The sequence below is a fragment of the Neolamprologus multifasciatus genome, chromosome 17 (assembly GCF_963576455.1).
Source record: "Neolamprologus multifasciatus chromosome 17, fNeoMul1.2, whole genome shotgun sequence".
Taxonomy (NCBI): domain Eukaryota; kingdom Metazoa; phylum Chordata; class Actinopteri; order Cichliformes; family Cichlidae; genus Neolamprologus; species Neolamprologus multifasciatus.
The window spans coordinates 4,569,326-4,584,110 of NC_140455.1; the positions used below are offsets into that span (position 1 = coordinate 4,569,326).

General features: G+C 43.5%; 1 protein-coding gene across 1 annotated transcript; it reads right to left on the bottom strand.

Annotated features, from left to right (window-relative positions):
- Positions 1-494: 494 nt before the first annotated feature.
- Positions 495-7,489, bottom strand: LOC146498769 (uncharacterized). Its single transcript, XM_085138277.1, has 2 exons — positions 6,034-7,489; positions 495-2,328 (listed from the first exon to the last, which is right to left on the bottom strand). The coding sequence occupies exons 1-2, from the start codon at positions 7,395-7,397 to the stop codon at positions 495-497; spliced, it is 3,198 nt and encodes a 1,065-aa protein (XP_084994403.1). The 5' UTR covers positions 7,398-7,489.
- Between the last annotated feature and the right edge of the window lie 7,296 nt (positions 7,490-14,785).

The window sequence follows — 14,785 nt, forward strand, 5'->3', positions numbered from 1 at the left end:
TTTGTGTGTCTGCACTTAGGTACACCTTCTTCACTCCATATAGTCTGCCTCTGCCAGACTGTGACAACAGTTTTATTAATAAATAACAAATGCCTTATCAGGCCATCTTTTTGTCTATCTTAAAAAGGACCAAGGGTGGACTACTGTACGGTACTTGGGACGGCGCCTAGTCCCTGGTGGATGTATAAGGCAATGGAGTAGCGGGAGGGCCCAAGGGAAGGACCGAGGACCAGAACACTTTCCCACTACCTAACCCATTAACGTTTCCTAAAGACCAAAAAATTGTGAAAAAAACTGACTGCTCTCTAAGCATCAATCAATAATCGATAAGTAATTCATTTCTAATATGATTTTTATTAGTAATATGCCATCTCTCAGCAAAAACAAAAAATCTTTCTGCAGCGGAACATGTAGCATAGAGCAGCATCAGGAAAAAACAAATGTATACAGGGTTAGGGGTTAGGGTTGGGTTTATGATGCTTTACATATTTCACTTATCCCATGTTAAAGGTGTCCCAATGTTTTTGATATGTTAATGTTGATGTTAGTTTAAACATGTACCAACATGCTGCTTTGGTATTTTTATCCACTCTGCTTCTCATCTCCTCCAGTTTCTGGACCTTCTCTGTGTCTTCTTTCTCCTTCATCTTCTCAATCAGGAAGTCCAAGTGGACAATTGTGGACGCTGAATCAGCTCTCAGAGCGATCTGCTCTAGTCTGACTACATGCTTGTAGGACTCATTCAGGAACTTTGACTTCTCTGCAGTCAGCTGGATCATTTCCTTTTCAAGATTTTCCAACAGGGTACACTTCTTCTCTCTTTGGTGGTCTTCATTTTTCTGCTCTATTCCTTCTACATTCAGTGATGAATCAGCTTGTATTTTTATTATTCCCTTCACTTCCTCACATTCTGAGACATTTTTTTCATATTTCTTTTTCATGTCTTCATCTGTCTTCATTACTCTCCTTGTTTTGGTCACATATTTCGACTTTTCTTTCACATGATCTGATACAGGACACTTTTTGGTACAAACAGTGCAGTGACCTTTCTTCATGACCTCACAGTGTGCAGGTTTCCAGGCCATTGTGCATCCAGGATAGTGACAGTTCTCCTCACAGACTCTACAAGTGACAGCTGCTTCATAAAAAAACAATTTCATCCCACCATCGATGGGTTCTTTCTCTTTGTATGGCTCATCAACTTCCACAGTAAACTTCTCATTCTTCTTCATCTCTTCTTCAAGTTTCTTTATTGTTTGTTGGATTTTTAGAGCTTCTTCGTGTTTTAGTTCTCCTTGGCTTTTCAGAGTTTGGAGGTATTTTTTAGTTTCTTTGATTTTTTTCTTTTCTTCTTCCTGTTTTTCTTCATGTTTCTTAACAGCTTCTTTTAACTGTCTGATTTCTGTTTCTTTTAGATGAATATACTCGATTTTCTCTTCCAGGTTTTGGATGGAGGCTTTCAGTCGGAATCGTTCATTTAACACTTCAACTGTTGTCATCAGTATTTGAGGATTAGAATTTCCCAAGAAGTCTGTGAAATTATTGATGTTTTTCTGTGTGAGTTCCCATGAATGGTTTGATGAGTTATTTTTTTCTGTTCGTGCTTCATCCTGGCAGTTATCAAACAGGAAGTAAAGTGGTTGTTTGTTCTCATTTTTGGCACATTTAATGTTTGCAGCTTTAAGAGCTTGAAAAGCGTTTTCAGGGGTTTTCCCATCTGAATGTGTGATGAGAACTACAGTGTTTTTTTCCAAGTTTTTTCCAAAGAGAGACGTCACAGAATCAAAGACATACATCAGTCGGTCACTCAGTCGATTTTCTGTTGCCTTCATCACCAGACCCACTGCATGAACTTCATTAACTCCTTCATCTGATCTAAACAAGTCCAATAATCTTTCACTGATTTTGTTATCATGTTGACCTCTTTTGGTGTCTCCATATCCAGGAGTATCAATGATGGTCAGAGAGTAGGGCAGAGTTTTATCTTCAAAACCAAAGGTCTCATACACAATCACATCTGATGTTTGACTTTCTGACTGATTTGTTTGCTCCTCCTCTACAATCTGAAACCAGACTCTATCTTCCCACTTCACTCCCATGGTGTAGTTGACCAGGGCGTTGATCAGAGTAGATTTTCCTGCTCCTGTTTCTCCCACAAGTAAGATGGTTCTGTTTGTCTTGTTTGGATTTTTTCCCCCAACAGTCATTCTTGTCAGAGTTCCAAACTTCTGTTTCTTTGGTCTCAGCTGGTAGACAGCAGGAGGTCCTGAACTTACAAGAAAACTGTTTGAGATGATGTCTTCATGTGGTGATGAGATCACACTGATCCTGCAGAGTAAAGAACAGAATGTCTTCAGTACACATGTAAACACTCTGAACATGTTGCTATTATTTAACACTTGAAACAGAACTGATACCTTTCTGCTCAGTTTTAATCTCTTTTTTATGATTTAGATTACTATTTTCTTCTGTTTGGTCTCTCAAACTTGTGGTTCTGACACAAATATTTTACACCCCTGAGCGAAAAGAGGATATGCAGTCAATGACTGTGGAGACTGGTTGCCCTCCCAGTCAGAAGAATGCTTTTTTTAAAATTCGCTGGTTGAACAAAAGTTTTTCCCTTAACCCTTGATTAGGGTAAGCCTTAGCTGTTGCTGGTCTAGATTTATGCAGTTTTAATTTCAGTGTTAGTTCTTATTGTCATTATTAGAATATTGGGAGGATTTCCTGGGACAGATTGGTGTTAGAGTACAAAAGTGGCACTTTCTAGAAGAAGATGATTCAAAGTTATGTTGACTTTCCAGTTGAAAAAATTGACCAAATTCACTCCAGGCTGACTGTGCTCACTCTTTGAACCTGAGGCTACGCTTCTGCGAGGAACCTAAATCACCCAGTTGCTGTTTAATGATGGATTTTGCACTCTCTGGTGCAATAATCAAAGTTTCAGATTTGTCTGGGTTTAGCTGTAAGTATTTGCAGAGTGGAATATTAACTGGTGCAGTGTTTGCAGTGTTGAGGAAGCTGTAATGACTTTGTATGATGTCTTGATGCATGCTCAATCATCCAGGTAAGTAAATCCCAAAACGTTTATTCTGTTCATCTGGATGTAGCGCTTTCAGTGGGAGAAACGTTTCATCATCACTCATCCAAGTGACTTCTTCAGTCTCAGCTGACTGCAGGTTCCCCAACCCTATTCACAGTACATTTGCATATTGACTGAAACTAGCACCACTGAATGAACAATGGGCTGGGAGGTCAGTTCCTTGATCATTAATATGCAAATTCTCATGACCATTGATCAAAAACCACTGATCAAAGATCATTGATCAAAGGCCATGAGTACAATTCACAGAGAGTTGGGGAATGGCTGCAATCATAGCATTGTAAGATGGTGACATATGTACCCTCGGGTCTCCTCCTCGATTCAGAGATGGTCTCTCCCTTGTCACATAAATGGCCTCCTTGACTCCCAGCGTTCCTCCCTGTCCAGGATGTGTACATCTTCATCATTGCCGCCATTCCTCAGTGGTTGTTGATCAATGGTCATGAGCATACAATTTGCATACTAATGATCAAGAAATTGTCATCATGTACTGTTTATACGGTTGGGGAAATCTGCAGCAAGCTGAGACTGAAGAAGTCACTTGGATGAGTGATGAAACATTTCTCCCACTGAGAATGCTAAACAAAACTTTTATCCTGAAGGATTTCTTCACATCCCGAGGACATCTCCATTAGATGTCTTGCACTGTGTAAGGCAAATGGTGGCCACACCAGACCCTGACTGGTTTTGCAACATCTGTAGCATTGTGCTGTGTGATCAAACTGCATATTTCAGAGTGGCCTTTTATTGTGGGCAGTCTAAGGCACACTTAGACTTTTACAATTTTAATGCTGTCTAATCACCACCTTGACATGCCACACCTGTGAGGTGTGATGGACTATCTCGGCAAACAAGAAGTTCTCACTAACACAGATTTAGTTTCATTTTAGCTCATCTAGTTAATTTCTATTATCCCTAGGTTGCTGTAATTATTCATTGTTTAGTAGATTCCTCTTGTGTCTGCTTGTCTCCCTTGTGTTTTGCCCTTGATGTTGTCATGTCTGTGTCTCGTCATGTTTACAGTTCATTTTGGTCTTGTTGCTTCAGTGTTGATTGTGTTTAGGCTCACTTCCCCTGTTCGCCTCATGTGTGTATTTAAGTCTTTTTTTTTTCTTATTGTTCGTTGTCAGGTCATCTGCCTATATTCCCCCATGTTAGTCAAAGCCATAGTCAAAGTCATAGTTATAGTCTTATCTTAGTTGTTGGGTTTAGTTTTTCTTCATTTAATGAGGTTCATGTCTGTGTAGTCCTCCCCTCGCTTTTGTTTTTGATTCTTGTATCAGCCCAAATAAAGCCTCGCTTTTTGTTAAACTTCAGTTCAATTCCCCCATGTCCACTTTTTGGGTCCATACCTTAAACACACCAGCTGCCAAGCCGTGATATTTACTTCACTATGCAAAGTTTGATGTGATTCTCCTTTCTTTCAACCAGCTGTGAATTTATCTTTATTGTTTTTTGTTTTTTTTTCATGTTACTACACAAAACACGGGTCAAAGGAGCTTGCAAAGAAGAGCGTCTGGACTTCTTTAAGTTACTTGAAGACGTTTCACCTCTCATCCGAGAAGCTTCTTCAGTTCTAAGGTCAAATGGTGGAGAGTCCCAGATTTAAACCTAGTGGGAGTGTCCCCCCACAGAGGGACAAAAGGACCCCCTGATGATCCTCTAATCGCCTGAGCCAAGGTGTGGAACTGGGTGTGGGTCCCAATCAGCCAGAGTTTCAGGTGAGTTTATTGTGAAACCTGGCCCCACCCTATCATGTGATTTCCTGAGGTCAGATGGCCCAGGATGTGAGTGGGTGTTAAGGCGTCTGGGGAGGGAACTCAAAACTGGATTATAGATGGCAGAGAGTTGGTGTCGTAAACCACCGCCTCTGTTCAAAGTCTCCAGTTTCTTTAAGGGAAAAATTTGGATTCTATAGCTAATGTTCAATTCGAGCTGCAGAAATCAGGTTTTTCCTCATCCTCTTCATCGATTACAGAAGTATGGTTCATTTCTTTGTCACGCTGAGAGGAGAAACAGTTTGAATTCTGAGAGTGAAATAAACCCAGGACATTCTTTCACTGATGTTAGGGGTGGAGCCGAACCCAAATACAGTATTCGGAAAGACACAAATAACGTGTCTTTTATAAATACTTATTTCGAACAAATGCCCAGTGCATCAACGGATGAGTGAGTGACTGGCACAGGCTGCCCCACACAGCAACAGAGAAGGCTCGGCTGAGAGAAAAAAGACTGAACTGCATCATGATTTTTGTTGAATCGATTTAGTGTACCTTAACTGGGTTCTGGAGGCAGTTTATAGCTTTCGCGAATATCGGGAGATTATTCCATTGCGCTGCATTATTGACGTCTGCAGTTGGTGGCTCCCATGTTCATTCTGTTTACGTAGCTCTCTTAGCTCTGTTAGCTCGGTAATTTAGACAATAGGCTGTCGAGTAACGTTAACATTCAGTTAAAAAGGTTAAAATAATGCTTGTGTAGTTGTCACTATGCAATAACATAAATAGCAACAGCCAATGGCTGTTATGTTATTTTCTTTTCAATGATGTTCCTTGTTACATGTTTATTGCTGGATTTATGGAAAAACATCAACTAATATTGCGTATCTATAATTATTATAATGGATATAATTAAAGAATACTTACACTATAACGTTTGTTAGAAGTGTAAAGCAAAAAAAACCTGCATTTTTACGCCAATTTTGAATTTTACTTGAATACAAATACAAATACTTTTCCCTCAACAAATACAAATAATGATACAAATAACAGCTGCTTTGCACATCTCTATCTGATGTGTTTCAGTGATATTTATCTGTACACTTTTATTTGATAATTAAACATCTGCCTAGCTTATAATTACTTCTGCATTTCACAGAGGTATTTATAAACTACTGTCACTCTTCTGGAAGTGCTGTCAGTTTGACATACCTCAGAGCTCCTCTGGTTCCTTCATCCTCTCTCCTTTTCATCTCTTCCAGTTTCTGGACCTTCTCTGTGTCTCCTTTCTCCTTCATCTTCTCAATCAGGAAGTCCAAGTGGACAATAGTGGACGTTGAATCAGCTTTCGGAGCAATCTGCTCCAGTCTAACAATATGCTGATAGGACTCATCCACGAACTGTAACTTCTGTGCTGTCAGTCGGTTAATTTCCTTTTCAAGTAAATGAGCATCCTTCTCTTTTGTTGGTGGTTCGTTCTTCTGATCTCTCTTTATCCTGGTGACATATCGCCACTTGTCTTTCACATGCACTGATGCATCACACTTGTTGGTACAAACAGTGCAGACACCATCTCCAAAGACCTCACAGTGATTTAAGGGCACCAGACATCCAGGATAGTGACAGTTCTCCTCACAGACTGTACAGCTGACAGCTGCTTTAAAACCCGACTCACTCGTCACTTCTCTGATAGGTTCTTTATGTTTAAAAACTTCAGCAAATAATGGAGTGATCTCTTCATTCTTCATGTTGTCATATTTCTCCAGAGCTTCCTGACTATGTTTTATCTCTCTTTGTTTCACTTCAGTGAATTTGATTCTTTCGTGCAGGTTTTGGATGAAGGCTTTTAGTCTGATACTTTCCTTTAACATTTCAGGTGCGGACTCTGGCTTTAGAGGTGTAGTTTCTTTCAGGAAGGCTGTGAACTCTCTCATTCCTCTCTCTGAGTTTTCAAAATTTTGCTTCAGATATTCATTTTTCTCATCTTCATGCTGGCAGTTATTAAAGAGGAAGTAAACAGGCTGATCGTCCTCATTTTTGGCACATTTAATTTTTGCATCTTCAAAGGCTTGAAGAACATTTTTAGGTCTCCTTCCATCTGAATGTGTGATCAGAGCTACGATGTTTTTCTCCCAGTTTTTTCCAAACAGGGACGTCAGTGAATCAAAGACGTACATCAGTTGGTCACACAATTGATTTGCACTTGCCTTCATCACCAGACCCACTGCATGAACTTCATTAACTCCTTCATCTGATCTAAACAAGTCCAATAATCTTTCACTGATTTTATCATCATGTCCAGTCCCTCTGGTGTCTCCATATCCAGGAGTATCAATGATGGTCAGAGAGTAGGGCAGATGTTCATCTTCAAAACCAAAGATCTCGTACATGATCACATCTGATGTCTGACTTCTTTTCTCCTCCTCTACAATCTGAAACCAGACTCTATCTTCCCACTTCACTCCTATGATGTAGTTGAGCAGAGCATTGATCAGAGTAGTTTTTCCGGATCCTGTTTCACCCACAAGTAAGATGGTTTTATTCGTCTTGTTTGGATGTTTTTCTCCCACAGTCATTGTTGTCACAGTTCCAAACTCCTGTTTCTTTGCTTTCAGCTGATAGACAGCAGGATGTCCATTAGATTTCAGATCACTCTTGGAGATGATGCTCTCATATTTCCTGCAGAGAAAGTAGAGATTATTTTCATACAAATTATATTATTAAAATTTAATATTTTATTTCTGCAACTTAATATAAGTTACAGAATATAATTTAATATAATTTTTGTAACCAATTTTCAATTTCTTAATATAATTTCTGTAACTGTCCCAATTGCCAGTCTTGGTAGCTGGGGATCAGTCTGCCAGGGCCTCTGCTCCTGGCCGCCACCCGGCACACAATGCACCCGACCCCTGCGGCACCTCCTCCGGATGGTGGGCCTGCGGGAGGATGGGCCCATGTCCCCTTTTCGGGGTGTGCCCGGCCGGGCCCCATGGACTTCCAGAAGCTCACCACTGAAACCCCTTTCATAGGCAACTGGGAACTCACAGCGACTTTAACATGCAAATGCACCTTGGAGAAGAACGCTCATCTTAATTCCCCAAACTAACACATCTGAATCACAAGCAGTTTTATCTGACAATGGCAGTACACTGTCCAACATAAATGACTGATGCGCACCTGTGTCCCGAAGAATAGTAACAGGCACTTTATCCCTCTCTTTTCCCGTCACAGAAACAAAGCCTTTGGTGATAAATTGTTTAAAACGTGGCTCTATTTCAGCATCCGCATGGTGCAAATCACGGGTGGAATGCATTTTGGGTGAAGGGACAACTTTAATAAGACCTACGCCGACTGGATTTTTAGAGCCTTTGCGCTGCTCCTTCCTCCGGAGCGCGGGACAGACAGCGATCAGATGTCTGGGTTCGCGACAATAAAAACAGTCGCGATTACCACCATCCTCCTGTCTACCCTTTAGTCCTACCTTTGGTGATTTTATCTTCCTCACCTGTACCACCCTGATATTTTGTGCGACAGCGGCTGAAAATATAGTTTTGTGAGTGAGAGTAAACTCATCAGCCATCACTGCCGCTTTAGCAAGTGACGTCACCTTTTGCTCATTCAGATAAATGACTACTTGGTCCGGCAAACATTTTTTGAATTCCTCTAACAAAAGAAGCTCTTTCAGCCCCTCGAGATCCTTTACTTTACTGGCCTGCAACCATCGCTCAAACAAGCGACTCTTTTCACAGGCAAACTCCACAAATGTCTGATTGGCAATTTTTTCACACTTAAATTTTTGACGGTAGGCTTCTGGGACAAGCTCATATGCCTGCAACACAGTCTTCTTCATGATGTCATAATCCAGGCTATCTTCAATTGATAAACTGGTACACACCTCCTGGGCTTTGCCAACCAGTTTGCATTGCAATAGCAGTGGCCAAAATTCCTTCGGCCAGCTTAACGCGGCCGCTATACGCTCAAAAGCGTTAAAATAGGAGTCCACTTTGGCCTCACGAAATGGGAGAACCAGTTTAACGTGCTTAGTGATGTCAAAACCTGTTGAGACAGCGGTGGATGTACTAGGATGACTAGAGGCAGATGTGGACGGCTTACGCTCCAGCTCCAAAGCTCTGACACGGAGGTGCATTGCTTGTACCTCAAGCTCTTTAGCACGGGTTTCCACCTCCCTTATACGGAGGGTCAAACGGAGATCCTCCGTAGACCGCCCTGCCAGGGGTTCCCCGGCCGTACCAGACTCAGCTGCTTCAGACTCCGCCTCAGCAGCATCAGAGTCTACCTCAGCTGCATCAGACTCCACCTCAGCCGGGAGCACGTTAACAGGCCCTTTGGCATCCGGCTCCGGCTCAGTCTCCGGAGCCACCTTCACAGCCTCACCCCCAGGCTGCTCTACAGCTGCCTTCGGGGCAGGAAGGATGCCTCGCTCCACCAGCCCTGCACACAAAGCATCCTTAACCTCCGCTTTACGGCACTATAGGACACTTGAACATCATAAAAACTAGCAATAATGAGCAAATCAGCTTTCCTGCACTTCACTATTTTATCCAATGAAGGTGAAGTAACAAAATCATCCAAAGAAAACTCCATAATCTCACACACCTACTATCTCCACATCAAGAACTGCCAAACAGACCAAAACACACGAAAACCACAGAAGGCGGCAGAGGACGAGCCCCCAATTCATGTTACGACCCGTGTAGGGCCAGGCAATAACATGAGTGAGGCACTCGCTTCCCCCCCAAGACCCAAGCAGCCACAGGAAACAAATCCGTTAGTTACAATGTGATTTATTTACAATGTGAAAAAAGGAACCAAAACGGGAGTGTCAACACTTCAGGATGAGCCAAGGCCAAAACAATAAACAAAACAAAGCTACACAAATCCCGCACCCCTGACCTCACCAAAACAAAGTCAAAAATAAAGACAGAGTCTGACCTCCTTAACTAAGTCAAAACAGGAGAAAACGGGTGATCAAAAGAAACGGCAGCTCACCCCCACCCACTCCACTTCCACAACTTTTAAGCGCACTGCAGCCAGCGGCTGCCACAGGAATACTGCTGGGTCATGAGGAGAAACGCAAGGACCTCTCCCGCTGTAGCACTCCAGCCTCCTTTTAATGGGCGGGTCCTCCAGCTGGAACCAGTCACGTCGGGGCGGTGTATCCACACACCAATCGGAACAGGGCCCTGGCACAGCTAAATTAACATAAAAAGATACATCACCTGCACAAAACAAACACATGAACATGCAAGTTCGTAACACCCCCTTCCATAAGAATTAAACAACCCTCCTATTGTTTAATTCCCAAACTATGAGATTGCTCTTGACAGGGCGTCGGCGATGACATTTTCCGTCCCTTTCTTATGTTTGATTTGCGGGTTAAAATCTTGCAAAAGAAGGGACCAACGCATAAGTCTCTGATTTGAGTTTTGCATCTGGGAGAGAAACACCAATGGATTGTGGTCAGTGAATACTTGAACGGGGATAGAGCTGGATCCGATATACACCTCGAAATGCTGCAGGGCTAACAACAAGGCAAGGGCTTCCTTTTCAGTAGTGCTGTAGTTAATCTGATGTTTGTTGAACTTTTTTGAAAAATAACAAATTGGGCGATCCACCCCGCAATGGTCTAGCGTCAACCTCGAGCTTGAAAGGGGACATGAAATTAGGTGGCGTAAGAACAGGGGAACTGCACAGTAATGCTTTCGCAGACTCGAAAGCAGTCTGACAAACAGGCGTCCACACAAAAGGCTTCACCGGACTGATCAAATTGGTGAGAGGAACGACAACAGTGGCAAAGTTCTTACAAAAACCTCTGTAATAACCACACATTCCTAGAAATCGGCGCAGCGCCCTTCTCGTTTGTGGGACTGGAAACTCAACGATCGCCTGTATTTTCGTAGTCACTGGCAGTACCTGTCCCTGACCCACCTGTTTTCCCAGATATGTGATGGTGGCTCTGCCAAATTCACATTTGGCTAGGTTTAGTGTAAGCGAGGCTTTCTGAAAACGCCTGAAAACGAGAGAGAGTGTTTGTAAGTGGTCAGACCAGGTGGATGAGAAAATGACAACATCATCCAAGTAGGCATCGCAGTTATTCACGCCTGCCAGTACTTTGGCCATAAGGCGCTGGAAAGTAGCGGGTGCATTACGCAACCCAAACGGCATAAACGTGTACTGGAGAAAATGATCTGGCGTGACAAAAGCAGATATTTCAGATGCTCTGGGAGTTAAAGGTACTTGCCAGTAACCTTTTAACAGATCAAGTTTGGTTACAAAAGATGCCGATCCCACTCTATCAATACAATCCTCCATTCTAGGAAGAGGAAATGAATCAAGTTTGGTAACAGCATTAACTTTCCTGTAATCATTACAAAACCGAGGACTGTTGTCAGATTTTGGTACGAGCACACACGGCGAACTCCATGCGCTGGTGCTCGGAATGGCTAAACCGTGTTCTAAGAGATAGCTGACTTCCTTCTGCATTATCACTCTTTTCACTGGGTTCACTCGATAGGCATGCTGCTTAATCGGTTTATGTCCTTCCACGTCAATGTCGTGGCACAGGACAGCAGTTTGACAAGGATGATCAGAAAAAAGTGATAAATTATTCTCTATCAGATCAGTGATGTCAGCTCGAGCGGGCTTAGATAGGTGGGCTAAATATGTGTCTAAATCATTTAAGATCTCCGAATTTTTCAACCGGCCGCTACCCAACGCTTCACTTTTCTGGAGCAGCCTGTCATCAGAGGGTTCATAAGGAGAAACAACACTAGCGGCGCACACTGGAGATAGCGCACCCGAAGGGCTCCTCGAGTGATATGATTTTAACATATTAATATGACAAACCCTAGACTTTCTCCGACGGTCTGGGGTCTGGATCACATAATTGTTGTCACTTAGTTTCTGTTCCACCACATATGGGCCAGCGAACTGGGCTAACAAACTGGACCCTACCACAGGCACCAACACCAACACTTTCTCGCCCGGCTGGAAACTTCTGTAAACATCCTTTTTATCATAGTGAGCTTTCATTTTAGCCTGCGTATGTGACAGATTTTCTCGAGCTAACTGACATGCAAGGTGGAATTTTTCCCGAAGTCCGCTAACATAAACCAGGACATTATGCTGAGTTTCAGAAGTTTCTGACAACCACTTCTCCTTTAGAAGCTGGAGGGGACCGTGGACCACATGTCCAAAAAACCAGATCCATCGGACTGAATCCCAAGAATTCCTGAGTGGTCTCCCTGATGGCAAACAACAATAACGGCAGACCCTCATCCCATTCTCTACCCGACTCTGAGCAGAACTTGCGCAGCATAGCTTTGAGGGTTTGATGGAATCTCTCCAGAGCACCTTGACTTTCCGGGTGGTATGGACTGGATTTTACATGTTTTATGTGCAACTCCTCCACAACCTGTGCAAACACTTTTGAAGTAAAATTTGTTCCTTGGTCTGTTTGAATAACCTTTGGAAGCCCGAAAGTAGAGAAAAACTTAATTAGTGCTTTTATTACCGGTTTTGCTTTCAGCGTGCGTAGTGGAATTGCTTCCGGGAACCTTGTTGCTGAACACATTATTGTAAGTATGTATTAGTGTCCAGATTTAGTTTTTGGCAGGGGACCCACACAATCCAATATTACTTTTTCAAACGGCTCACCTATTACTGGAATAGGATGTAACGGAGCAGGTGGGATTGGTCTGTTAGGTTTCCCCTGCATCTGACATGTGGTACAGGTACAGCAATATGCCACCACATCAGCTTTCAGCCCCGGCCAAAAGAAGTTGTGCAACACCCGATGATAAGTTTTGTTCACCCCGAGATGTCCAGCCATGCTGGCATCATGCGCTAAGCTAAGCACCTGCCCTCGATGTGGCTTCGGCACCACCACCTGCGTAGCACCAGGCAAACCACTCCGGTCAGGGGACCACCTCCTCATAAGAACTCCATCTTGCACAAAAAAAGAAGTGGGGGGATTTACTTTCTGCACTCGTGGCTGCGGATATAAAACAGGGAGCCAGTGATGAGTCATTCTGCTGAGCGGTTATCAATGCATCCCTATTCAACTTTTCATCCAACTCTGGCATCAGTTTTGTCACATCATTGCCGCTTCCTATTCTGCCACTCTCACAGCTGGGAGACTTTCTTTCATCTAGCGTCGCCATAAATGTGTCAGCGACATCCATAACATCGTCAAATTTGCGCGATTGCGCACAAGTAATAGCACAAACAGGAAACACACTTGATATAGGGGTGGCAGCATCAGTGACAGAGGTAACAGGCATTTCCACCACTTCAGGCGGGGGAAAAACTGTCCCACCAGCCAAGTCATTTCCCAGAATAAATGAAACCCCTTTCATAGGCAACTGGGAACTCACAGCGACTTTAACATGCAAATGCACCTTGGAGAAGAACGCTCATCTTAATTCCCCAAACTAACACATCTGAATCACAAGCAGTTTTATCTGACAATGGCAGTACACTGTCCAACATAAATGACTGATGCGCACCTGTGTCCCGAAGAATAGTAACAGGCACTTTATCCCTCTCTTTTCCCGTCACAGAAACAAAGCCTTTGGTGATAAATTGTTTAAAACGTGGCTCTATTTCAGCATCCGCATGGTGCAAATCACGGGTGGAATGCATTTTGGGTGAAGGGACAACTTTAATAAGACCTACGCCGGCTGGATTTTTAGAGCCTTTGCGCTGCTCCTTCCTCCGGAGCGCGGGACAGACAGCGATCAGATGTCTGGGTTCGCGACAATAAAAACAGTCGCGATTACCACCATCCTCCTGTCTACCCTTTAGTCCTACCTTTGGTGATTTTATCTTCCTCACCTGTACCACCCTGATATTTTGTGCGACAGCGGCTGAAAATATAGTTTTGTGAGTGAGAGTAAACTCATCAGCCATCACTGCCGCTTTAGCAAGTGACGTCACCTTTTGCTCATTCAGATAAATGACTACTTGGTCCGGCAAACATTTTTTGAATTCCTCTAACAAAAGAAGCTCTTTCAGCCCCTCGAGATCCTTTACTTTACTGGCCTGCAACCATCGCTCAAACAAGCGACTCTTTTCACAGGCAAACTCCACAAATGTCTGATTGGCAATTTTTTCACACTTAAATTTTTGACGGTAGGCTTCTGGGACAAGCTCATATGCCTGCAACACAGTCTTCTTCATGATGTCATAATCCAGGCTATCTTCAATTGATAAACTGGTACACACCTCCTGGGCTTTGCCAACCAGTTTGCATTGCAATAGCAGTGGCCAAAATTCCTTCGGCCAGCTTAACGCGGCCGCTATACGCTCAAAAGCGTTAAAATAGGAGTCCACTTTGGCCTCACGAAATGGGAGAACCAGTTTAACGTGCTTAGTGATGTCAAAACCTGTTGAGACAGCGGTGGATGTACTAGGATGACTAGAGGCAGATGTGGACGGCTTACGCTCCAGCTCCAAAGCTCTGACACGGAGGTGCATTGCTTGTACCTCAAGCTCTTTAGCACGGGTTTCCACCTCCCTTATACAGAGGGTCAAACGGAGATCCTCCGTAGACCGCCCTGCCAGGGGTTCCCCGGCCGTACCAGACTCAGCTGCTTCAGACTCCGCCTCAGCAGCATCAGAGTCTACCTCAGCTGCATCAGACTCCACCTCAGCCGGGAGCACGTTAACAGGCCCTTTGGCATCCGGCTCCGGCTCAGTCTCCGGAGCCACCTTCACAGCCTCACCCCCAGGCTGCTCTACAGCTGCCTTCGGGGCAGGAAGGATGCCTCGCTCCACCAGCCCTGCACACAAAGCATCCTTAACCTCCGCTTTACGGCACTATAGGACACTTGAACATCATAAAAACTAGCAATAATGAGCAAATCAGCTTTCCTGCACTTCACTATTTTATCCAATGAAGGTGAAGTAACAAAATCATCCAAAGAAAACTCCATAATCT